The 25,531-nt window shown below is 59.9% G+C and overlaps 1 protein-coding gene across 9 annotated transcripts in view; it reads left to right on the top strand.

Annotated features, from left to right (window-relative positions):
• FBRSL1 (fibrosin like 1) overlaps positions 1–25,531 on the top strand; it is a 57,192-nt gene that overhangs the window by 26,238 nt on the left and 5,423 nt on the right. For 2 of the 9 annotated variants that reach the window (XM_066260886.1, XM_066260889.1), the window contains 12 exons: positions 9,879–9,908; positions 19,287–19,332; positions 20,769–21,105; positions 21,186–21,406; positions 22,047–22,115; positions 22,284–22,498; positions 23,160–23,210; positions 23,402–23,497; positions 23,988–24,056; positions 24,174–24,203; positions 24,385–24,456; positions 25,367–25,499. In XM_066260886.1, coding sequence (XP_066116983.1) covers positions 9,879–9,908; positions 19,287–19,332; positions 20,769–21,105; positions 21,186–21,406; positions 22,047–22,115; positions 22,284–22,498; positions 23,160–23,210; positions 23,402–23,497; positions 23,988–24,056; positions 24,174–24,203; positions 24,385–24,456; positions 25,367–25,499 — 1,369 coding nt within the window. Of the gene's footprint in view, positions 1–22; positions 59–9,878; positions 9,909–19,286; positions 19,333–20,768; positions 21,106–21,185; positions 21,407–22,046; positions 22,211–22,283; positions 22,499–23,159; positions 23,211–23,401; positions 23,498–23,987; positions 24,057–24,173; positions 24,204–24,384; positions 24,457–25,366; positions 25,500–25,531 lie in introns of all 9 variants that reach the window. The other 7 variants (XM_066260881.1, XM_066260884.1, XM_066260882.1 and 4 more) reach the window with 7 other exon arrangements.

Genomic DNA, 25,531 nt, shown 5'->3' on the forward strand with positions numbered 1-25,531 from the left:
ACTGTTCTCTTCCTTCCCGCAGAGCTCGGCCCAGGCGGTCTCAGGGAGAGGCTACTCCGTAAGTCTATCCCCTTCCTGCACGTCCTGTCCCCTCTGGAGTAACTGCAGAAATGTGCAGACTCCCTTTCTCAATTCTGCCCCTGGGGCTGGACCTTCGGGGGGTCCTGTCTGATAACAGCTGGCCAGAAGAGGGGTTTGCTGGGGACTGAGGATGGGGCCAAAGTAGGCAGAGGTTCCGAGGGAGTGGGGTCCTTTTGGGTAGCACTTGGACTTGGGGGTCCTGGGCATGGAGCAGCTGCCCCCCAGCGTCCTGACACCCTATCTCCTAGTACTTCGCTTGTCCCTGCCAGAGAGTCCTGGCACTCGGCCTGGATACGGGTATGAGGCCCGGCCAGTCCGGCTCTGTGGTGCAGACTTCCCTGCACCGCCCCCTGTGCCCCCCACCCAGGACTTTATTTCATTTCCCCTTAAGTATCGGGAGGAATGTTAATGACACCTGAAAAACCCAGAACTCCACAAAAGCCATTTCTGCAGATTTACTGCCCTGCGGGCTCATTGGAGGGCCAGGCCTGGGCTCCGCCTGCCTCATTCTCTAGTCCCTGATTTACTGTGAGTTCAGAGCTCCAGGGCCTGGCAGGCGGCTCTCTCAATCACCGTGCAGCTCTTTATAGGATGTGTGACTAACCCCTTCGTTCCCAGTGGCCCTCTTCACCCCAGCTTCCCAGGCTTAGGGGTGCTGTACACTTCTGGGTGATGGCCCCATGCCACTCAGCAGTGCATTTCTGGGGAGGACTCTGCCCTCCTCGGGCAGCCTTAGTGTGCTTATCTGTCTTTGCGGTCACGTTGGCCTCCTGTGCTGCGTTTTCCTCCAGGGGCCTGGGCTGTCCCACGCTGGAATTGCGTGTTGGCCAAGCAGTGTTGGTCAGTTATGCCAGGACTCGGCTCCACAGAAACAGGGCAGACAGACCCAGATGGGAGGTGGCAGCGGTGACCCACTGTGTGGTGCTGGCTGGATAGGGGAGAACTGAGTGGTAAACGGGAGAGTGGGGGGCTGGGACACCCACTGGCAGGCAGGGAGAGGGGCATGTGTGGGTCCCCAAGGGTCCCAGAGGGGCTGGGCCCAGGGACGCCCCATTTGGAGTCTCTTGCCATACTGAGCCTCCAGGACGCCGCTGCTTCCTAGTCACGACTCCCGGTGTGGCATTTGCAATCTCCCAAGCACTGCTTTGATGTTTCCTGGAGAAGAACTCATAATTAACGTGCCAGCTGCTCACAGGTTAACCCCCATGGTTGTTGCACAGGAGTTACAGATGGTGACAGGGAAGTGGCCCCGCCTCTTACTTGGCTGTGGGGTTCCCCATGCTGGCTGCAGACAGGTGTAGGAGACCCTGGGGGGCAAGTATGTCCCGTAGTCCCTGCAGCCTGGCCCTGGTGCCCTCTTGTCCAATTGGCATGGGGTTGCAGGCAGGAGCCTGGCCCTCTGAGAAGCGGAAGCCAGGCGGAGGCCACCTCCCCGAGGGCTGGAGGAGCTGGACTAACCCAAGTGTCCCATGCCTAGCAGGAGGAGGCACAGCCCCAGCAGGTCTGGGGCTGGGGGTCACCAGGGAGGGGCTCCAGGCAGCTTGACCCTGCCTCTTGTCAGGACTCCACCGTGGAGCCTGTTGAGATGCCAGTGCCCTCAGGCTAGGGCCTCCATGTACGTGTGCTTGCCTTGCATGCAGCCCACGTGTGGCTGGCTGTGTGAGGGGAAGGATCTGCTGTGTGCTCATAAGTTGACATGTGTATGTGTGTCTGTGACACACATGTTTCCATGTGGCCTTGGCGGGGTCGTGTTTACCTGCACCTAGAAGTTATATTTGTTCTGGGCTGTCTCTGTGTGTCTGGGCCTCTCCTGCATGTTCATGTGGACCATGTGTTCGTGAATGTAGCAAACATGTGTGTATGTGTGAGGGTACGTGCATACCACATGTATGTAACTGCATGTAAGTGTCTAGGTGTGGCATGGGCTCACCTTGTGTGTGTGTGACTGGCATTCTGCAGGCGTGCCACATGTCTGTGTGTCTGTGTGTGAAACCCATGGCCATGTGGCATCACATGTGCCCCTCACCACTTGTGCGTGTCCGTGGCTGGGGCCTGAGGTCTGGCAGGGGTGGCGCTGTCCTGCCTCCCCAGCAATGTCCCCACAGTAGGTGACGGTGGGCATTTGGCATCTGATCTGGTTTATGGACAGTACTTAAAGGGGCTTAATTTACTCAGATTTATTGCCAGTTATTGCTCAGCATCAACAGCTTCAGCCCCAGAAGGTCGGGGCCACCTCCCAGCACACCATCAGGTGCTCAGTGGCACCACAGAACTAATTGGAACTAAATAGAAAGTAATTTTCTTTTTTTTAAATTTTATTTATTTATTTATTTTTTACAGAGACAGAGAGTGAGTCAGAGAGAGGGATAGACAGGGACAGACAGAGAGAACGGAGAGAGATGAGAAGCATCAATCATTAGGAGGTAGGAGGTTTTGGAGATGCCTGTTTTTCATTGCGCGTTGCAACACCTGTTGTTCATTGATTGCTTTCTCATATGTGCCTTGACCACGGGCCTTCAGCAGACCGAGTAACCCCTTGTTGGACCCAGCGACTTTGGGTTCAAGCTGGTAGGCTTTTGCTCAAACCAGATGAGCCTGCGCTCAAGCTGGCGACCTCGGGGTCTCAAACGTGGGTCCTCTGCATCCCAGTCCGACGCTCTGTCCACTGTGCCACCACCTGATCAGGCTAGAAAGTAATTTTCTTAATTTGGCTGCTTGCAACCAAGGACACGCTGATCTGAGAATTTGTCTCTGGTAGAACAGACACAGACGCAAGGGCGTGGGGGCTTCTCCGTTAAGGAGAAATGGGGAGCTAGATGCTGTGGAGGCCAGAGGCCAGCCCGGCACCCCAGCCCAGCCTATGAGGCGCGTGTGGAAGGGCTTGTGCCCATAAGGACAGGGGAGGCAGGGCAGCTGTTGTGAGGCTGATGAGCTGCCTTAGCTCCACCCGTCCTCACAGCCTCACTTCAAGGGGGACGTTGTTACCAGCAATGTCCCCACCACAGGGCTGTGCTCCAGACGGACACCCACTGAGGGGAATGTCGGCAGCCTGTGCTTCCAGAGCTGATGCTGTGGGCCCGCACTTGGTGGTCAGGGCGATGTCCCTGGAGGAACCAGAGGGGACATCACGCTGAGGGCGAACGTGGGCAGGTGTGGGTGTGTCAGGGACAGACAAGGAAGGAAAGGGTCCTGACGGCTTCAGCACAGTGTCCCAGCAGCCCAAACGGGTGGCCCGGTTGGCACTCTTCTGAGCCAGTCTTGCGGGAGCTTGGAGGATTGTCAGCCAGGCAGGTAGGAGGTTTTGGAGATGCCTGTTTTCGCCGGGGCCAGAGCCCTGGACTTGGTTGTGCCAGCCTTGGGGGTGACCTGGGTGTGTGGCCCAGCCGAGGTTTCCTGTGCTGTGGGCTGGATGAAGGCTGGATCCGACGGCAGGATACTCACCTGAGAGACAGCTTGGAGTCTCATTGGCACTTTCCCACCATTTATTTTTTTTCTGAAGCTGGAAATGGGGAGAGACAGTCAGACTCCCGCATGCGCCCGACTGAGATCCACCCGGCACGCCCACCAGGGGGCGACACTCTGCCCACCAGGGGGCGATGCTCTGCCCCTCCGGGGCATCGCTCTGTCGCGACCAGAGCCACTCCAGCACCTGGGGCAGAGGCCAAGGAGCCATCCCCAGCACCCGGGCCATCTTTGCTCCAATGGAGCCTCGCTGCGGGAGGGGAAGAGAGAGACAGAGAGGAAGGAGAGGGGGAGGGGTGGAGAAGCAGATGGGCGCTTCTCCTGTGTGCCCTGGCCAGGAATCAAACCCGGGACTTCTGCACGCCAGGCCGATGCTCTACCACTGAGCCAACCGGCCAGGGCTCCCACCATTTTTAAAAGCCCCCTTCCCCGGACCTGGCCTGGCAGTTCAGTTGGTTAGAATGTCACCTGATACACCAGGGTTGTGGGTTCAATCCCTGGTCAGAGCACATACAAGAATCTACCAGTGAAGACATCAGTAACTGAAACAATAAACCAATGTTTCTCTCTCCAGTCAATTTTAAAAACATTTAAGGCCCTGGCTGGTTGACTCAGTGGTAGAGCATCAGCCCAGCATGTGGAAGTCCCGGTTTTGATTCCCAGCCAGGGCATACAGGAGAAGCACCCATCTGCTTCTCCATCCTTCCCCCTCTCCTTCTCCTCTCTCTCTCTCTCTCCCTAACCCCTCCTGCAGCCAAGGCTTCAGTGGAGCAAAGTTGGCTCGGTCACTGAGGATCACTCCTTGGCCTCCGCCTCAGGTGCTAGAATGGCTCCGGTTATAATGGAGCAACACCGCATATGGGCAGAGCATTGCCCCCTGGTGGGCATGCTGGGTCAATCCCGGTTGGGCGCATGCGGGAGTCTGTCTCTGCCTCCTCGCTTCTTACTTCAGAAAAAAAAACCCTTAAAAGTCACCCCCCCCCATTACTTTTTTTTTCAAATTGGGAGCAGGCTCCTGAAAGAGGCATCGGCCACTGCAGGGAAGCCCACACATGCCCTAGCCCACTGCTCCCACTGGGGAGTGTGGGTCACGTGTTCACTGGGCCTTGGATTTGGGCCTCTGTCACTCTACAGGACTGCTAGGAGAAGCCACCCCGGTCCCCAAAAGCCTCACACTGGCCCCTTCCTCCTGCCACTCTCCCGAAGGCTCTGGGACATGTTCGAAGGCACTGACACTCAGGCCATGTGTCCTGTTGTCTTGCTGCTTCGTGGTTCAGCTCTGGCAGTTCTCTTGCACCCGTGGGTCTCTTGTGGGGTGGTGGACAGCTTGGGACACCCAGAGGCCAAGGCCACTGTGGGGCTGGCATGGTGGCCCCTGTGCCACATTGCACTGGCCAGCCCTGGATGGGAGGATCTCCTTACATGCATGCCACTGTGGTATGGGTTTACACCATTTGGGACCACCGTACTGCTTGCTCCTCATGCCTGTGCTAGTCATTTTTTTTTTTTTTTTTTTTTTTACAAAGACAGAGGACAGAGATAAAGTCAGAGAGAGGGATAGACAGACAAGAATGGAGAGAGATGAGAAGCATCAATCATCGGGTTTTTGTTGCGCCACCTTAGTTATTCATTGACCGCCTTCTCATACATGCCTTGACCGTGGGCTTTCAGCAGACTGAGTAACCCCTTCTTCAAGCCAGCGACCTTGGGTCCAAGCTGGTGAGCTTTTGTTCAAACCAGATGAGCCCGCGCTCAAACCGGCGACTTCGGGGTCTCAAACCTGGGTTCTCCGCGTCCCAGTCCGACACTCTATCAGGCTGTGCTAGTCATTTATGCTGTGTAATGAGTGTGGTGCTGTCCCTGGAGCCGGGACACAGATGCTCTGGACAAGCCACTGGATCCCTCCAAGCTGTGTCCCATGTGCCAGGAGCCACAGCTGAAGGGCAGGGCAAGCTGGGGCACTGGTGGGCACTGGGCGGGGCCGCTGGGAGCTGAGAATCAATTATGTGGAACAGGCTGGGCTGCTGGGACTCACAGTGAGGAATTAATGTTAACGCTGTTCTGGTTAAGACTTTTTGTGTTGATAAATAATTCATAAGGCAGTTAACACTTTGAGTCTGACAACACGAGAATATATTAATATAGTCGACTCCGCAAAAGGTCAGTTGAGGGCTGGGGGGTTGTGTTTTATTCATTCTGTGACACAGGCTCATTAATTATTTGGGGCCTGCGAGGGCTGCATGGGAGGAATCGCTAATGAGAAAAAGGGAGATGGGTTTGATGTCAGACATACTGCTGCCCAGCAAAGCCTGTGCCCCGCAGCACAGGTGGGCCAGGTGGCTGGGGAGAAGCCCTAAGGTGACGACTGTTTGCTGTCCCCAAACATTTGCTGGGCAGTCAGCTGCCACTAGGCCTCGGGGTCAGAAGATTGAGGAAGCCCAGAGATCCCCTCTGTGACAGCCATGGAGGGAAGGGTAGGTGGGGGACAGGGAAGGGGGGGTTGTCAGCATAGGAGTGGGCAGCGTGCGTGTGCATGTGCGCTATTGCAGTCACAATGTGGCCCTGGGGGAGGCAGGGTCCACTGGAGACGGCAGGTTTGCCCTGGGACTGTGGCGAGGGATGGGGTGAGGGAGTCAGGCTGGTGAGGAGTATGGCCTCTAAGCAGCTACCAGAGAAGTATCCTGGTCAGGGCCAACTCCAGCCCAGCTGGGCCACCTGTGACAGGTGACAGCGCCACGTGAGTCTCTGCTAAGTGGGTCTCGCTTGTCATCCGCTCACAGAGGGGTCTGTTCCCCGGGCCATTAGGCTATAGTAACTCAATTGCTTGTTAATTGGGTAATTAGTGCTTTGTTTTGCTCTAAAGCCTAAACACTCATAAAAAGTAAATTAGCTAAGTAACCAAGAAGGGGACTCAGGATCTGCCATCCAGTTTGTGCATAATTAATTAGGTGCACCTGTGACTTCCTGTGCCAGGGTGGCCCCAGGCCCTTGGGGTGATGCTGGGTCTTGTCCCGTCTCAGCCACCGTGAGGGAGTCACAGATCCCCCAGTTGTCAACTGGCAGGTCTGTGGTGGGTGCACCCCCCCTGCCAGTGGAGTGCCAGGGGCTCCCCTCTCCCCTTCCCTCACTCCCACCAGTCCTCCAGTCCCAGGGCTCCACTTGGCGGAGCCCAAACCCAGGATGAGGCTGGCCCTTCAGCATGACCCCTCCCGGCTGCTCTGCCCTCCACTGCCCATGAGCCACTTAGTTGGCTCCTGTCTGCATCCTGAGGGGGCCTTTGCAGCAGCAAAGGAGGCAAGTACTTCACGCCCTCAAGACGGAGCAAGGGAAGCCCCAGCAGGTGCATGGGCACTCTCCCCCTCCTTCACGTCTTTCCAAGGAGCAGTGTTGGGTAAGCGAGAGCCCATATTCTGAGACCCGCTGCTGTTAGCCTGCGCTCCTGGCCACTCATATGTGGCCCTGTGGCCCCGTGGCAGGTCACTTGAGTACACAGGTGCCACGCATACACACTGGGACACCTGCCAAGACACTGTAGGGTGGAGCACCCAATGGGCAGGATGCCCAGATGTCCATGTGTGAGAAGCCTCAGAGCACGCTTTAACATGTCTTAGAACACACCCACACATGCAGGCCAGTGGGCTCACACATGGCATACACAAGCAATGAAGACACACCCCATGAACACTGACCCCTCCAAGAACTTGTGTGGCCTGGAATTCCTGGGTGACCCCAGATCCACAGAAAGCCCGTGTACCCACCTCAGGCCAAATGGGTACTGCCTGGGGCAAGGGGTCAGCACCGACTGTCCAGCAGCTCAGACCTTCCTGCTCAGGTGGGTGGAGTGGACTATCTGTCACTTGCACTTGTACCTAAGCCTGGTGTCCTACGGTGTCTGAGGTTTCAGCTGCTGGGGCTTTTGCAGGTGATGGTGCAAGCTGGGAGCAAGCCCCGGCCCGTGAGGAGCGGTCCAGCCGTGACTGGCCCTCGGCCCTCTGACCCTTGCATTGAGGCAGGGTCACCTGAGTGGGAAGCTGCGGGGAAGGCAGAGGCAGAGCTGAGGGTGATTTTCAGCACTTTCCTCCAGGGCAGGGTCTGACTGGACTGTCTACCAGGACAGCCTCTGGGCCCCTCTGTTGCCTTTGCTCCACGGAGACCCCTGCCCCCCGTTCTCCCCCTGCCCCACAGTATCTCTGATCCAGGCCCAGACGCTGCGATGTCCGATGCGGTCCCCCAGCCCATGGATTTTTCATGCCTTTGTTTTGTGAGAAATGGGAGATGGCCTTTCTCTGAGCTCCACGGTGGAGCAGTAATTTGTGTTCACACCGAGAGGTGAAAAAGGCATGTGTAGCTGCGGCTGGGCCACAATGCTAACTGGTGTCTCCCCGTGGGGAAGGGTGGGGAGCAGAGTTCCTGTGCAGGTGCTGCAGGAGCAGCAGGTCTGGGGGGAGGTGTCTGTGCCCAGGCCAGGCAGGCGCCCTGATGCCGGCAAAGGCTGGTCTGACAGGAGGGAAGGGCTGAAGGCATGTGATGGTGAAGGTGACGATGGTGGTGATGCTGGTGGTGATGGTGGTGATGAAGGTACCATCATGCTATGTCAGTCATGCTGAGTACATATCCAGCACTTCATTAACCTTTGCATGTATTCACTCCATTAAGCTCACAACAACCTGTAGGTGGGCTGTTGTCCCTGGTTCACAGAAACATAAACAGAGGCAGAGAGGGGTCAAGGGACTTGCCCAGGGCTGCATAGCATAAGTGGCTGCACAGAGTGAGAGCAGGCATCTGCTCCAGAGCCCTGGGGTCTGCTCTTCCTCTGCAGACACTCTGCCTGGACCCCACTTGCATGGGAGTGATGGTCTCCAGGGCTGCCCAGCCCAGCCTGATCTCATGAAGGTCACCTCTGCGGGCAGCCCCACGAGGCAGTCCTGACTTCCCCTTGTTCAGTTCCCACTCCATAGCAGTGCAGATTAATTCAATAGACTTAATAATGTGAACTCATTTACAACGCGGCCTATGCCGCTGACAGGTGTGTGCCGCGTGGTTAATGGCAGGACCCGTGCCCTCGCCCCTCCTTGGTGGTGGGTCATTAAGCTCTCACGGGGACACCACCACCCAGGAGCTGTGGGGTAGGGGGGACGGCCTGAGGTGGCTCCAGGCCCAGGTGACAGGTGTGTGGACACAAGGCCCGACCCCCAGTGGCTTGATGGGTGTGCAGCTCCCTCAGTTCCCACCCCTCTCTCCTGGCATAGTCACCACCCTGACTTCCCTCTGGCTCCACAGCAGAGTTCAGTCCCAGCTCGCAAGACAATGACTGTTTGCATGTTTCGGTATGTTCCGACCGCTCGTCTCTCCAGCCCTGTCTCCCATGCTTACCTCTGCTGTCATCCCCGTCCCCCACCCCCGCCACCTTTCAGCCACCCGCAGTCTCCCCACCTTGTGTGGTGTGTGACAGGAGACCGGGCCACATGTCCCCAGGCCATGTGACCGCACTTGGTGGCTTGGGTTAATCAAGGGGCAGTCCCCTCAGAAACGGCATGTGGGAGAAGAGGCAGCGCTCCCTGTGCGGCCCAGAGAAGCGTTTTCGGCAGTGGGACCCCTTGGGTATGAACATGTCATAATTTCAGTTGGTGGGAAGGTATAGATTTCTTCGTGTTCTTTAAGGAGGAAATTGCCGTGGCTTCCAGAGCCGTTTTTCTCTGTTAAAACTCCGCTCCCTGACAGTAGAAACAAGGGTTAGTTTGTGTGACGGCCACTGTCTCTCCTTAACCAGCTGAACGAACACTAAGCAGTTTCTACCGGAAGCATCTTCAGGGGCAAGCAGAGTGGGCACTTCTGCCTTCCCTCCCTGTTGGCAGCACCTCTAGTCTGGCCTGTCCAGTCCCCTCATCTTCCCCAGGGCCCTCCCTGCTGCCCCTCCACAGAGCTCTACCTACCACTCACGGTTGGGCTCCAGCAGGCCCTGGGGTCAGGAGGGCCCTGGCTGGCTCAGGCACGGGGGCTTCATGGCTCACTCCGGCCCCATGTCTGCTCTGGGGGGTGGGGGCATGTGCCCGGTCGAATGTTCTCCTCTGTCTCACCTCGGCCTTGCCCTCGCCGCTAACACCCCACGGCTGCGATGGAGCTCCAACCTGGGTGCACCTGTGGCCCACCACTGGCTGAGGACACCCCTGCCCCAGGCCTGAGGCCCAGAGTTGGATGTGGGGTTACTGGAGCCCCACCCTCTGTCCATCCCACACTCAGTCCACTCTGGTGTGGATACTGCGGCCTCCAGCGACACTGGGTGGGCCGCATGCGCGGTGCCGTGGGCACTGACTCACCTCTCTCTCTCCCCACAGTGCGACAGCGAGAGCGATGGGGATGACAAGGTAAGCCCCTGCTTCACCCCCCTCCGCTGACATTGACCCCAGCAGGTTGTCTTGGGGACCTGGCAGAAAGGCTCTGGTTCTCCTATGGGGGTAAAGGGGCCACATGGTCTCTCCAGATGTGGGGGTCCCAACCTCACCTGGCTGAGGACCAGGTGCCCGGGGCGTCCGTGGTGGGCTCCCTGGGACTGCGGGACAAGGCCCCAGCAGCGGCATCACTGGGTCGGGGGTGCCGTGGACATGCCCCTTGGAGCCAGGCGCAGCCCCCAGTGTCCCCAGAACACAGAGACTCCACTCTAGCATCAGGGACAGTGGGGAAGCCACTCACTGGGGTTGACGCAGCTAGTGTTCAGTGTGGGCGTAACCCAGCCCCTCTGCAGCGACAGCGCAGCCTAGCGGCGTTGGCCTTGGGGTTGGGGGGCCTCGGTCCCGGTCATCTGTGGGGGAGGCTGCCCAGAGCTGTCAAATCAGCAGCTATCTGTACTGAGATCTGCGCTGGGGGGTGGGGGGTGGGTCATGACCTTGAGTGTCTACTTGTCCAGAAGCCCTGAGGTAGACTCAGAGATCTCTGCTGAGGCCACGCAGCTGGGACCTGGGCGGGTTGGGTGCACTGTCTTTGGTGAACATGGGAACGTACCATAGGTAGAGTCACAAATGGTGAGGCTCGCAGGGCTGGGAGCCCTCATCTCTATGGGAGACCCGCTGAGGGTAGTGGGCATGAAGGAGAACAAGTGTCCAGGCCATGCAGAGGTATACCCAGGAGCACTTTGTGGACAGGAGGGCCTGCCGAACATGTGTTTAGGCAAGTTTTTGTGAAATGGAGTAAGTCCTGTTGGGAGGCCCAGGGTATATGGGTCGCAGCTCTTGTGTACCTATGTCCTGACCACACTGAGCAGGAGCTGCCCAGTTGTGGGCAGACAGGCTGGTACAGCCTGTCCTTGGCCATCAAGCTGCCGTCTCTCCGCTTGGCTGTCCTCGGCACATGGCTTCCACCCTCAGTCATGCCTTGGTCCATGGAGGCAACTGTGCGGTAGCACCCGTGCCACCTGTGTTCCATGTTCCCGCCCCGCTGGTCAAAGGACTGGCACAGCGAGGCAGGGATGATGGTGCCAAGCATCCTGTGGGACTGGGACAGAAGGAGAGCCCAGAAGGGCCATGCTGTGTAGATCACAGGAAGAAGCTCAGACCTTGTTCCAAGTGAGTCAGGTGCCATGTCCCGGTGGTCCGTCCACACGGCCTCACCGTGCCCGGGTCCCCAGTGCTCAGCCCTCCTGGACACTGATTGTGCATCATGAGAATCACCTGTGGTCCAACCCCTCCACATCCTCCTTGGCAAAGGTCACCCAGTGCTGGAAGCTGTTGGTTCCAGAGTTTGGGGCAGTGAGCAGGGAGTCTGGATAGTCGGAGAGATCCAAGTTGCTCTGTCTCCCTTCGCCCAGCCAGGTTCTGGGTGGTGAGGGACATTCTCCAGGCCCATTAAGCAGGTGCCTTGGTGGACACTTGCCCAGGACCTCAGCCAGAGTCACCATCCTTCCCTCTCCCCCCAGCAGAGAGAAAGCCTCTGCCCTCTGGGTGCCGTGACTTCCTTCCTCTGGCACTTAGCCTGGTGAGGCCGTTGAGAATTGTAGGAGGAGCTGGCCCAGCCAGAAGGCCAAGTGTGTCCACAGTATTTCCAGGACAGCAGAAGTCCTGACTGTGTGGCCACAAGGACATGGAGGGAGGGACCAGAGTCACTGACAGCAATGCCGGGCCTCACCTGGTGCCTGACTGACAGCAGATGTTTAGAGCGGCCCCAGGCAGCTCCTTGGCATCCACTGGACGCCTCCCCAACCCTCGCTTCCTTGCTTGGCCCTCAGGGACTCATGCTCTGCAGAGCGGGTTGACAAGTGCAACTTGTCATATTCTCTGACGCATGGTGGCCTGGAAACAGCCGGTCAGAAGACACCTGAGCTGCACTGGGAGGACAGGCTCAGTGACAAGGGACAGCCCACAGGCAGGTTGGACAGGAGAGTGGGAAGCTACGGACAATGTCCTGTCCCAGGTCTGTCTGTGGACTCTGCACGTGCTGGGCACGGGGACTGCAGGGCAGGTGGGCGCGCCCCCAGGACCCCTCCTCTGAATGCGGCAGCAGGAGGAGCTGGGCCTCCTGCTTCTGGCCAGTTTGCTTCTCCCAAACCTGCTAGGGCCTGGGGTCCTGTCCGGCCATCATGGCCCTTGGACTGGTGTGCAGACAGACAGCTTTAGGTCTCCGCTGCCTCACCTTAGACAGAATACAGCCCACCCTCCTAACGCACCAGGCCCTGCCCACGGTCCCCTTGCCCACCTGTGCTGTAACCCCTAACCCCTACCCTCGTTCCCCGCACCTGAGCCCTCTCACTCCCACCCACTCTGGGCGCGGCTGTGGGGGGATCTATGCTGCCAGAACGCTCAGGCGCCGTGCAGCCAGATGGCCCCTCCACGAGACTGCAGTTTGTGTCCAACTGTTTTTTTATTGGGAAAATATGGTGTGAAAAATTGTGTGGGGCTCCTCAGGTGGCCTGCTGGGCCCAGACTGGCTGCTGTCAGCCCAAGTGGCCCAACCAGGTGGCCCGCTGGCCAGCACTCTCTCCCGTGGCCTATGGCCACAGCCTGCCCTCCAGGATGCCTCTACCAGACCCTGTGCCGGACTGTGCTCCCAGCACTCAGCCTTGTCCAGCTTCCAGGCTGCAGGAATGGGCAGGACTGGGCTGGGCAGGATGGGATCCTCTGAGGACAGCAGTACAGCACAGGGTTAAACCCAGCCAGCCCTCCACCGTTTGAGGCTGTCTCCTCTTTGTTAAATGGGTTCCTAATTGCCTGCTGCCTGGGATGGGCCCTGTCCACTACTGGAGCCCACTGCCCTTCCCTGCGTCATACACACGTGCATTCATGCATGACACTCACATACCTACACGCACACTTGTACACGTTCATCCCTGGAAGCCCCGTGGAGCTCGTGACTCTGCTCTGGATGCTGGTGAGGACACATGACTCTCAGAGGCTGGTCAGAGAGCCCACCTCACACCTCACGGGCTTCAGGGACCGTGGCCCGGGGGTGCAAACAACAGGAATTCATCCTCTCCCGTTCCTGGAGAATAGAGGTACAGAGCCCACACATCACAGGGCCAAGTTCCCTCCACAGGCTCCAGGGGAAGGTCCCTCCTGTCTTGTCTAGCCCATGGTTGCTCTGGGTGTCCTTGGCTTGTGGCCACGTGGCTCTAGTCTTCACTTCTGTCCTCATGGGCTTTGCCCCCTGCATCTGTGTCTCTACTCTTCTTAGGACACAGCAACTGGACCTAGGGCCACCCTATTTTAGGATGACCTTGTCTCGGGGTCCTTTTCTTAACCACACCCACAGAGACCCCAATTCCAAATTCAACAGGTTCAGAGGCTCACGCAACCCCCACCCCGCATCAGGCCCAACTCCCACATCCTCCTCCAGCTCTCCTCTGGGTCTCCTTGTTTCTGTGAAACCCTCGTCTTTGGCACCGTCTGCACTTTCCCCTCTTGGCCGTGGCCACTTTGACTGAATCTGCATTTTTGGTTGAGAGTAGACAGGGTCTAATTTCACCATGAGGTCAGCCTGTCTGCGAGATTTGTAGGTTTTCTGGCTTTCGCTGTGTGGACACTGGCAATTGGCATGCGGCTGGCGAGGATCCTCCCCAGGCCGTAGCCATGCCGCTGGGTCCTTCTGTGTGGGACCGGGGAGCTGCCAGCCAGCCTGTCCCTGTTCCGCAGCCCCATCCTTGGCAGTTGTCCTGGAGGGGTGACGTGGCCGGGCTGGGGCTGCTTCCCTTGGACAGCAGACCTCCTGGCTGCAGCATCTGGCGCTGGCCCAGCAGGGACCACATGGTTCCTGACAGCTGTCCCCATCACCACGAGCTCCTGGAACCCTTCCTGCCAGAGGTGGGGTCTCCAGCCAACTGAGGGCAGTGGGGCAGCCTCAGTGTCTGCCTCTCACCTCAAGGATGCGTGAGGGTAGGACACACCCTCGGCTGAGGGTTCAGGACCTCGTTTGAAGTGTATGTCAGCTCTTATGAGCGTGGGACCTGCCACGGCTCACGCAGGAATGACAGAGATGGGACCCTGCCCGGAGCAATGTCCTCTCTCCTCTCCCTGCCTCCCATCAGACAGGAGTACTGCAACACAAGGCCCCTTCACACAGAGGGCTCCTCCATCCTCACAGCCCTATGACAGGCACCCTGGTCACCATCTCAGGGGACTGATGTCTCCAGGGGAACAGCCTCTGTCCCCATCTCAGCAGATGCCCCACCCCCCTCTTTCTTCGTCCCCACCTCTGGCTGTCACAGCTCCTAGCAGCCTCCTAAGTTCCCAGCTCTATAGAAGGATCCAATCTCTTTCCTGCTTAAACTAGAACCTCATCCTGTGGTTCCCTCGTCCGCAGTGATTCCCACGTCTGGGCCTTCACACTGGCTCGGCCTTCACACTGGCTCCTCCTCCCTTGGGCTTCTCTGGGAGAACTGCCCTGACTGCCCGTCACTGTCGTTCATGGGCCCTTTACTAATGTGCTTGCCTGTCTCGCTTATCTTGCGGATTCCCTGTGCATCCAGATGGCTTCCATAAGACTGAGCTTGACTCGGGCCTGCTGACAGGTGTCTGGGTGCCCCAGGCTGGCCTCCCGCATACACATCCTCATTGGTTTCCTGGGTGCAAGCACAAGTTTCCTGTGGCTGCTGGGACAAGTTACCACAAATTTGGTGGCAGAAAATGCAAGTTTGTCATCTTACAGTCTAGAGGCCAGAAGTCCCACAGGGTCTCACTGGGCGGGTCTCTCAGGCTCAGGGGACTCGGTTCCTCGCCTTCTCCAGCTTCTAGAGGCACCCACATTCCTGGGCTCCTGGCCCCTCCTCCAAGTATGAAGCCAGCAGGATAGCTAACGTCTTTAACTCTTAAGGACCCTGGGATTGCATCAGGCGCACCTGACCCCAGTAGCAGCCTGACTTCTGCTTTGCCATCCTCAGATTCACAGGCCACGGGTCCCTGGACAACCCACCAGAGCCAACCTGGTGCCCCCAGCTCCACGGTAGCTTAGAGGTGGGGCACCCTCCATCCCAGGAACCTGCCCTGCTGGGTCTCTTCACATGATTTTCACAGGGTGGGTCCTCCACCTGTATGCGTTGGAATGGAGGTGCAGGCCATCTGGGCCTGGATGGGTGTCAGACGCACCCGCAGCCTTCCTGGGGGCAGGAGTTCCTCCTGGATCCGAATTCAGCTTCTGCTCACAGAATGTGCCCAGCCCCAGTGGTGGCCAGGGTTGGCACAGGCTGCCAGGAGCCAGTCTGCACTAGGGTAACCACTGGCTCTCCCACTTGCATCTCTGTTTCCAAGACGGTGAAACCGTGATGCAGGGAGGGCAGAGCTTACATTGGGCAGGTGTGGGGGCACTGCCATCCCTCAAGTTCCAGCTCATCGACTTCGCTGCTCCCTGACAGAGTTTCCCCCTCAGTAACGTGGGCGTAGGAGCCTTCAATACTCGTTGCTCTGAACCTGGGAAGAGTCGGGTCCACAAAGCGTTCGCTGGCACTGCGAGCCTTTATCTGGTAGCGAGATGGGACGGCGACCGCTCGGACCCGGGCGGGCGGCCCCACGCGGACAGATCTGCGCCTCGGGGCTGGATTAGTTGGGCCTGCTAGCGCCCCGCCTCCGCCCCGCCCGTCCGCACTCACTCACCACCGCCTGCCGCCCATCAGCAGTGCGCCCTCCGCCGCTGCCGCCGGGCCCCGCACCGCCTCCGACGGCGCCCAGGGGCCCAGAGCCCCCTGAACGCTGCCCAGAGCTCTGAGGTGGCGCCGCGGACATGCACGCCCCCGGCCCGGACTCCGGCTAGGCAGGGCGCGCCGGGAGAGGGGCCACCTCGACGGGTCGAGGCCGGCGGGGACCCACGCTCCGCCGCTCGCGTCCATGCCGCTCAGCTCTGGCTCTTGCTGCAGCCAGAGGACTAGCCGCGATCGCCTGCAGAGCGCGCAGGACCTGGCTCGCCCGCGCGGTAAGTGAGCGCTGGCGGCTTCGGGGAGGGACCCAGGACTTCTGGGGCTGGGGTCCAGAGAGCAACCACCCCCTCTAGAGCAGCGAGGCATGGTATAGGCCCCCGGCGCTGTGCCCACCCCGTCTCCGGAACCGGGCGCGGAAAGACCCAATGCCCCTCGGCTCTGCCCTGGGGCGCACGTGGCGGCAGGCGGGTACGGATGCAGTCTAGCAGAGGAGGCGGAGCCGGGCGTCGTGGTCGGGTGCACGCCTTTGTCTGCGCCCTGGTGCGGACTTGGCTACCCGGACTCCCGGCGACCGCCGCGCTCACCTGCCTGGAGTTAGAGTTCTTTGTCTGGGGCGGGGCGCGGCCAGCGGAGGCTGTGCCGCGGGTCGGGTCCACGCAGACAAAGCGCGCGTTGACCACCGCCGCCGCCGAGATTACTGCACCTCGGGAAAGTCAGTGCTGGCTCTGCCGGGCACACCTCTCAATCGGGACCCTGAACCTGCAGCCCGGGCTCTTCCCAACCCCAAACCGGCTCTGTGCCAGCGTTGGAGAAGGATGTCGCTGCCGGCTCCCATGGGTCACATCCCAGCAGATAATCCTCAGGAAGTTATTGTCACAGGTCTGGTGGCCACTCTCGGGCTGCCCCCACCTCCCTTGAGTCAGCTGCCCAGTCGCAGACCCTCTGTGGAATAAAAAGGACCCAGGAACTGGGTACAGGGGCTAGTTCCAGCAGGTGTCCTTTGTACCTGTGCTGGGAAGAGGCTGGGAGGTGCCACCGCCCACCCCTCAGATGGGTGTGACCAAGGCTGGCCAAATGCCAGGCCCTCGCTGTGCAGAAACCTGCCAGCTCCTGCCAGGACCCCTACCTGCAGGAACTCAACTTCCCTGAGCAAACTTCAACTGTAGCAGAGGGGGAAGGGGGACCAATGAACCTGCATTTGCCAGGGCAGCATCCCAGGGGCCTGGAAGGCTTGGGAATGCCGCTGTCCTTTCCTGCCTCCTGCCCCTCACTTCCCCTTTCCCAGTGTCTGGGGCACCACCTCCTGACCCCAAGATCTGGTGCTCTGGGCCATGGCTTTGAACTGAACCAGAACATGGGGCAGGGGTGGGCAGCCTTAGATGAACCGGCTCCCTAAACCCCCATTCAGGCCCTGATGGAGAGAAGTCACGGCCACAATGTTTTGAGTGCTGCTCTGCAGGTCCCATCTGCCAGCTGGGCCGGTAGCCCTTCAGCTCATCGCAATCAGCCAACTGGAAATAGGGGGCCTGCTGGCCGCACCTCCAAACTGGGGACCCTGGAGGCTGCTGAGCAGATAGCTCTGTCCCTGTCACCCAGAGGGGCCATCAGAACACCCTTAAGGGAATGGTGTCGTTAGAGGGGAGGCTGCCACTCCATTGGCAGTGGGGAAGGGATCCAGTCGGGAAGGCTGAGGGTCTGGGTGGCCCTCTGATGGGGCAGGCAGGCAGGCACAGCCAGCCCTTCCCTCCCCTACTGAGACCCTGCCCCATCCTCCCCTGCAGCACAGGTAGACCCCCCACCCCCACGAGACTCCTTGGGGGCTCTGACCGCTACTCACAACATAGCCTGCTCAGGAGAAAACAAACATGCGTAGAAAGAAGCTTGGGAAGAGGTCATGGCAGTGGTGCCCCTGGGTGGGCACAGACTGACCCTGTGTCCGTGTGGGTGGGCATGGGCTGCCCCAGGGGTCCCCCATGGTCTGGCAGGCTGGTGGGCAGACTCTCCACTGCCTACACTCAGATGGGGAGGTGGGGCCTGAGCTCCCACCCTCCCTGTTGGGTCCCCTTCTCCCATTACGGCTGGCTGTCAAGGGTCCCCGTCTCTGCCTGCCATTGGCTGTGTTTTCCAGACTGCGTTTGCTGCCGTTTTCTCTTTGGTTTGGGTTTGGGGGACGTGGTTACCAAGGTTACCATTCCAGCACGATTGTATAGGCCACTGTGTACGGTTTTGTTTCTTCATTTATGTCTGCGATCATTCCACAATTATTCTGACCTAAGGAACAAGGCAGGGTCTTGGCCTCCCTTTTCCTAACCTTGAGTTTCCATCACACCCCAGTTGCCTGGGCAGCCTGCCTCTCCCCACAGACTCACAGCCACCTCTTTCTGTCTATGTGACTCTGTCTCTCGCCTAAGTGGACTCACACAGTTATTGTCCTTTTGTGAATGTATCTTCTCCTGTCTTGGAGTGAAATGCTCTGAGAATATCAATTAAACCCATCTGATCTTGTATGTCATTTAAAAAAGAAATTATCCTTTTGTGACTGCCTTATGTCACCGAGCAATATGTCCTCAAGATTCTGTGTCGTCGCAGGAGTCAGAATTCTCTTCCTTTTTAAGGCTGCATAATATTTCACTGTGCAGACACAGCACGTCTTGCTTGTCCATCATCCGGCCATGGACACTTGGGTTGCTGCCACCTCTTGGCTGCTGTGACTAACACTGCTGTGAACATGGGTGTGCAAATCTCTCAAGTCCCTGCTCTCAGTTCTTTGGGGTGCATACCCAGTGGTGGGATTGCTGTGTCAGACGGCAGTTCTTTGTTGAACCCTTCTGAGGAGCCCCATCCCGTTTCCTGCAGTGGCTGCACTGTTTTACAGGGTTCCAGTTTCTCCACGACCTTGCCACACCTGCCGTCTTCTGGGTTTTGGTTGCAGCTATCCTCGTGGCATGCCCTTCGGTATTTTAGGCACCCCACAGCAGCGGCAGCCTCTGGCTGCTCTGTGCACCCAGAAGTCCAGGACGGGGTTGTCGTAGACACTGAGCAGAGCAGCGGTGCTGGGGAGATGGGAGGGTGGGGGGTGGAAATGTTCTAAAACTGGTCCAGGTAGTGGTTGCTCAGGACCGTGAATATACTAAACACCTCTCAAGTGCACATCTTCACCGGGTAGATGGCATGGTACACAGATCACATTTTGTTGGTGTTTAGAAAGGGCTGCTGGGGGCAGCCTCATGTAGCTTATTTTCCTGAGCCATAGGGGATCCATCCAGACATCGAGGGGCCATATCCCAACCCTGACCGCATATCACCATGGCCAGGGTGGTCTGAGGCGTGGCAGGTGATGTCCTCCTCACCCCCTCGCCGGGGGTGGGGAGCATTCCGGACTCTTCCCCTTCCTCCTCCACCACGCCCAGCGAGGCCCAGGTTCCCAAGTTCCAGCCCCCACCTGGCAGGGTGACTCAGAGCCCCCTCATCGCTGCTGAGTAGGCATCTGCGGTTCCTCTATGAGCCCAGTGTTCTGTGTGGCCACTCACCTACGTGGGGGCTGTGGGCTAAACAGGAACTTGCTCAGAGCTGCCCCCTGGGTGCCAGGGCTGGGCTCACCTGCTCACTTTGACCCTCCTCTCTCCTCCAGGCATCTGTGGGCTCCGAGAAGCTCTTTGCCCCTGCAGCAGATAAAGGTAAGTGCGTCCCGTGGCCTGGACTCCAGCCTCTGGGAAGGGACAGGACAATCCTGAAGTCAGCAGGGTCGTGGGTTGGGTTCCAGGTGCAGAGACCGAGGAGTGAGATGCTGTGACTGAGGAAGTGTCCCCAGGAGAAAGCTAAGAGGGAAGACAGGGAGCAGGGGTGGGGCCTCTGTCAGAGCCACGTGGCCCTGGCCTGGGTGCCTACCACCTGACGATGCTCCCAAAATGGAGTCCTCGTGATCTCCCCAGGGTCACAAGCTCAGGTGGCTCCACACCTGTGCAAGCTCCGCCGTCTCACAGTGGGCTGGCCGCAATGCAGACAGTGCACATATGTGTTACACCAAAATGAAATAGGTCAGACTCCCACCTCGGCTTTGCCCGCCCCCTGGCTTGTGGCCCTGTGGGGATGGGGCAGGTGTACAACATTCCACTGTCCCAGACAGCTCTCCTAGTTGTCACTGCCCTGGGGAGTGGATGCTGGTGTCCATCCCAGGATAGGCTTTTGTGACCAGCCTATTGGTCCTGGCTGTGGCCCAGAGGGGTCATCACCAGGCCTAACACAGAAAGGGGGCCCCTGTGCTCAGAAGGCTCCATCCAGATGTGACTGGACAGGACAGGCCTGTGGCACATACAGGCGGCATCCATAGCAATGGGTTCCACTGTCTTGGTCACTTGAAACCACAAGTGTTGAACATCCTGTGGTTCTGGAGGCTAGAAGCCTGGGGTTACGGAGTCATAACTACGCCCTGCAAAGGCTCCAGGGGACAGGCCCGCCTCCTCCAGCTCCTGGGCTGCCCTGGGCTGTGGCTGTGCTTTTCCTGCCACTGCATTGAGGGCCCACCCTGTACCAAGCCGAACTCCCCTCAAGACTGCTAATGTGATTACATCTGCACAGACCCTTTCTCTAAATAAGCATGGGGGTCTAGTTTGGATGTATCTGTTTGGCACAGTTTAGCCCACTACTAGGGTCCACTCACATGTGTGGGCAAAGTTCAGGGAACTAGCCAAGGCTTTGAGGTGACCCGAGAGGACCCACGTCCTGTGGCCCGAGGCCCACCTGGATTTCTGCTCCTCCTGGGAAACCGGGACACCACCTCCTCCAGGCAAAATAACCCAGATGGGTGGCAGTGCTGCCTCTGGCCTGGATACCTGCCCTCTACCTGGCCTGCTGGGCAGGGGAGCTGAGGAATGAACAGGCATAAGCGTGAGGTCATGGCCAGAGCTGAGACCCACAGCTCAGAGGGGAGTGGAGTCATTGCAGGTGGTGGGTACTCAGGCTGTGAGGCTGTGTGGGGGCGCAGCAGCCTCCTCCTTAACAGCACATCTTCCCCTAGGCCACTGGCCCAGAGGGTCAACCTGGGTCTTTCCAGAAAGAGGGACCTTCGTGGGTCCCATCAAATGCTGGCTCACCCTGGGCCCTCTCTCCGCAGGCCCCCCGCTGGGCGAGAAGTCCGAGACCAAGGCCGGGGCAGCGCCCAAGGTCTCAGGCTTGGAGCGCAGCCGCGAGCTGAGCACCGAACCGCCCTTCCTGCCGTCTGTGCGCAGCCCCGCACCCTCCGGCGGCCGCGCGCCCGGCACCCCCTCCAGCCCGCTAGTCAAGAAGGAAGCGCCCGCCCTGCCCCGTGTCACCCCGCAGCCGCTGCCCACGCCCCCACAGCCCCGGGCCCCACTCCCAACACACGTGCCTCTACCCCTGGGCGCCTTCCCCGGCCACTGCCACGGCCACAGCCAGGGCCAGGCTGCGCACAACAGCCTGCACAGCCTCAGGTGGGCGTCGCATGGTGGGCTGGGGCTGGTGGATGGGCATGCGCACTCGGCGGTGGGCACTGAGCCCTCCATCCCCATAGCAGGAGCAGCAGCGCCAGCAGCGGCGCCAGCCTCGGGCTCGTGAAGCACGCGTCCTTGTCGCCGCACGGGCCAGGTGCCCACCTCTCTACCTCACATTTGGCGCTCCGATCACAGGCCCAGCACCAGCACCACACAGCGGCCATGTTCGCCGCACCTGCGACACTGCCCCCACCCCCGGCGCTGCCGGCCAACAGCCTGGTCATCCCAGGACACCCTGCCGGTAGGTCCGGGCGCCCTTTTGTAGGGGCCAGGGTCACTGTCCCCTCGCTCCATGATTCTCACTCCGGGCATATGGCAGGGAATGGCAGGCGAGGGGTGCCAGGCTCCAAGGCACAGCCTGTCCCTGCTCCAGAGGCACTGCTGTCTGACCACAGACCCCCAGAAGGTTGCCTTTCCCAGGGGGGTCCGGCTGCCCTGTGCAGAGGTGGTCCTGCCAGGGCCTCAGTCACGCACACGCATGTATATGAACAGACGTGCCCACTCCAATCTGAGCCCATGCCAGACCTGATCAAGCAGTTGGGGATGGGGAGTTGGAGGCTGCCCAGGGCCTGCTGTGTCTTCCATCCGTATCCTAGTGTGTGGGGTTAGGGTTCTGCAGGTGCAGGTAGGGCTGGTCTGCAGTGGAGGGAGCAGAGTTGGCCTTCCCCCTCCTGCTTGGTTCTGGCACTTGTCCCCCTTAGGGTCGAATTCAGGTCCCTCATGGTTTCCCCATGTCTTTCTAAAAATCTGACTCAGCTCAGACCGGGCTGGGGGCAGCTCAGTGCCCGGGATGGGGCCAGGACATGGTCTGGGTGGCCTCCCCGGGCAAGCTCCCCGTGGCCAGTGGGCCCGGGGCTCACGGTCTTCTCTCTTGCCTTTAGATGCCAGCCTGTTGATCTCATTCAGCCAGCCAATCATGTATTGCCAGCCTCATGCGGGGATTCTGATTGGTACATGGTCACAGGCCCCTCTCTTACCTCCACCCTGGGGTCCGCACCTAGCGAGCGGCCACCACGGCTTGGCCTGCCGAACCCGGGAGTGCCAGGTGACTATCCGCCGCGCCCCACCGGGAGCCCGCGGCCGACGGGCCTCTCCGTCTCTCTCTTTTTCTCTTGTAGATCCCGAGCTGCTCAGGCAAGAGCTGAACGCGCGCTTTCTGGTCCAGAGCGCCGAGCGGCCCGGCGCCCCCCTGGGCCCGGGGGCTCTGCTGCGGGCGGAGTTCCACCAGCACCAACACACACACCAGCACACACACCAGCACCAACACACATTCGCCCCCTTCCCCGCGGGGCTGCCCCCGCCGCCGGTCCTGCCACCCGCCGCACCCCCGCCGGTGCGTAGCCCCCGAGCGGGCACGACAGGCAGCAGGCACATGCACTCCGCCTGCACGCAGACCGACACCGTCCCTTCCTGTCCACCCAGCCCCTCCTGGTCTTGCTCTGGTCCCCCCGTCCTGGGCTTGGACAGGTGCCCCACATTGCATACATGTGACATGGCCTTGGGACCAGTTGTCCCCACTCAGGGTCCTAGACTTCTTGGTTCACAAGACAGCAGGTCTGGTGGCCCAGACTGGACTGAGGGTCCACAGGAACCAGGCCCTCCCATTTCCCCAGGCCAAGAGGACTCGACTTATAAGCCAGTTGCTCTTGGGGTGGAGACCCCGCAGCTCCCATTGGGCTTTGCCCTGCAGCCGGACCACCTGCCCTGGGCTCTATGCCCCCAGCATGACTGCAGCTGCCACCTCCTATCTCTGCTGCTGGCCCAGCGGGCATGTGCACCCCTTTCTCCTCCTGTGGTGGGACTGTTAGGACGGGAGGACCGTGGGGCCAGTGCCTTCAGGGGGCCCAGGGACAGCTGGCTACAGACTAGCAGCCCCAAGAGGCAGGACGATCATCCAGGCTACCGCCAGGCCTGCTGGGTAGGGTGGGCAGGGGCCCGTGGAGGGCACTGATGTGCAGGGTGGGCCTCACCCTTCACACTCTTTTCCCCTCCAGTTTGACAAGTACACACCCAAGCTGGACAGCCCCTACCTGCGACATTCCAACGTGAGTGTCCCTGCCCCGATCCTGCGTGGCCTGCTGTGGGCAGGGCTGGTGGCTGCGGGGTGGAGGGCAGGCTGTGCCTCTCACAGGTCTTCCTGCTGTTTGCCAATGCAGAAGGGCTGGGGGGGGGCGCTAGAGGCCTGGGCTGGTCTGCCCAGTGTAGCCCTGGAACGCCTTCCCTCTTTCTTCTGCAGTTCTTCCCGTCCTTCCCTCCTGCCATCCCGGGACTGCCCACCCTGCTCCCACACCCAGGCCCCTTTGGGTCCATGCAGGGCGCTTTTCAGCCCAAGGTACCGTCTGTTCCTGGGAGGTGGGGCAGACACAGAGGTATCCCCCAGGGTAGGGTGGCAGCGTGCACAGGACACTGGAGACCTTCATTTTTTGTGGGGACTCAGCCCCAAGGCAGCACCCTCGTACCCTCAGTGGGACTGCAGTATAGGCGACTGCCAGTGGGGAACATGCTGCGCACCAGGGCCTGCGAGAGCCCTGCGTCGTGCTTGTTCACCTTCCTCAGTGAGGGTGCTCGGGGTTGGATGGGGGAGCTGTGCAGGGGTGAGGTCTGGGGGACAGGAAGCACAGAGGCCCCAGGACTAGGGACTGGGCTCCCTCTGCGCACACTCCCTACGCCCAGACCCTGGTCTAAGCATATCAGCATCAAGAGCCTGTTCCTCCCTCCTGGGCCGAGGATGTGGTGGAAAGCCAGGCGGGCCTAGGTGGCAGTGTGCACGGCAAGGTGGCAGCGCTTCTGCAGCTTCTCACGCCCTGTCCCTCTCCCCTCAGACTTCAAGCCCAATTGAGGTAACAGGCCGGGCCAGCGCTGTCCACAGCCTGCTCCACAAGGGCCCTGGGGTAGGTGACAGCTGGGCCCACGCCATCCCCCCATCCCTGGGCAACATCCCCACCCACTCCTGGGGCTCGGCTGCTTGCAGAGCCTGGACCTAACACTGACTCCTCTGTCGACGACAGGTGTCTGAGCTGTACCGGACAGCAGTCAGGGTGAGTGTGTGTGCACACCTGTGCACGTCTGCCCTGGACAGAGAGTGTGGTGGGTCCATGGCTGGGGAGGACTCTGGGTACCTCTTGGGTGGTCCTGGGGGTGCCCTGTGACACCAAGGAACCTGGGGGGCAAGTGAGGAGGTCAGAGCCACACCCTGAGGGTGTCGCCCTTCCGTCACAGAAACCCGGGAAGTGGTGTGCCGTGCACGTGCAGATCGCCTGGCAAACCTACCACCATCAGCAGCGGATGAAGGTGAGCCGGCCACTCGTCCGACTGGCCAGACTGTGGGTGCACATGAATGTCAGACCCTCCGGTGTCTGCCACGTGCCCCTGCCTAGGCCCTGGGCTGGGCTGGGCTCTGAGGGGTCAGAGGTGGGAAAGAGACAGGATGGTGGGAGTCCAAGGTCACTCCCCACTGTGGGGGTGGTTCCATGTCACCCAGGGTCACCCAGGCTGGAGTTTGGGAGGAGTGAAGGAGATTGGAAGCACTCCGGGTGCTGTGTGCTCTTGGGAGGCCCAGTGACCAAGAACCCAACTCAGGGCCAAGACTGTGGCCATTCCAGCAGGGTGGTGCCAGGCGCCCTGGCTGGGGGTCTCCGAAGAAGTTTCCCTGAGTGATGCGGGGAGAGGCAGCCACAGGGGACCTGAGGACCCTGGGCTAGGGGACTGTGAGAGGCCTCTAATAGGACCAGGGCGGGGCAGACGGCCCCCGCATCATGGAAGGGCCCTGAGACCCGCTTGCTGGTGTCTCAGTAACAGTTATCCCCACTTGCGATTTCATAGTCTTCTCGTGTCCCGAGTGTGCTATAAAGACTAGGTCAACAAAAAGGGGTTTGTCACAAAATACTGTGTGTTTCCAAGTGCAGGTGCTCCTGCGGGACCCCAGAGGGTCAGTGAAGGAGCCAGCATTGCTCACAGGCAGCTCGTGGGGGGCTCAGAGCACCTGACGTCATTGCTGTAAGCAAAAGCACCTTCAGTGCCAGGATACCCGCAGGCCCAGGAAGGGCCGAGGCCACAGGGGTGGAGCCAGGAAGGGCTCAGGGGTCCCTCTGCCTCCTGTGGCACTTGCTGGCAGCCGGTGCTCTCAGGACTGTAGGCTGTGCCCGTCGGGGATAAGGTATGGTGCCCAGGCAGGCTGCCCTGGACACACTCTGTCCCTCAGCAGATGCAGCTGGACCCCCACAAGCTGGAGGTGGGCGCCAAGCTGGACTTATTGGGCAGAGCCCCCGCCCCGGGCCTGCTCGCAGGCCTCCACTACCCACAGGACCTGGGCCAGTCCCTCTTCTCCAGCTCAGGTAAGACCGCCTGGCGCTGGGCCGCCCACAGG

This window comes from Saccopteryx bilineata, chromosome 2 (genome assembly GCF_036850765.1).
Source record: "Saccopteryx bilineata isolate mSacBil1 chromosome 2, mSacBil1_pri_phased_curated, whole genome shotgun sequence".
NCBI lineage: Eukaryota > Metazoa > Chordata > Mammalia > Chiroptera > Emballonuridae > Saccopteryx > Saccopteryx bilineata.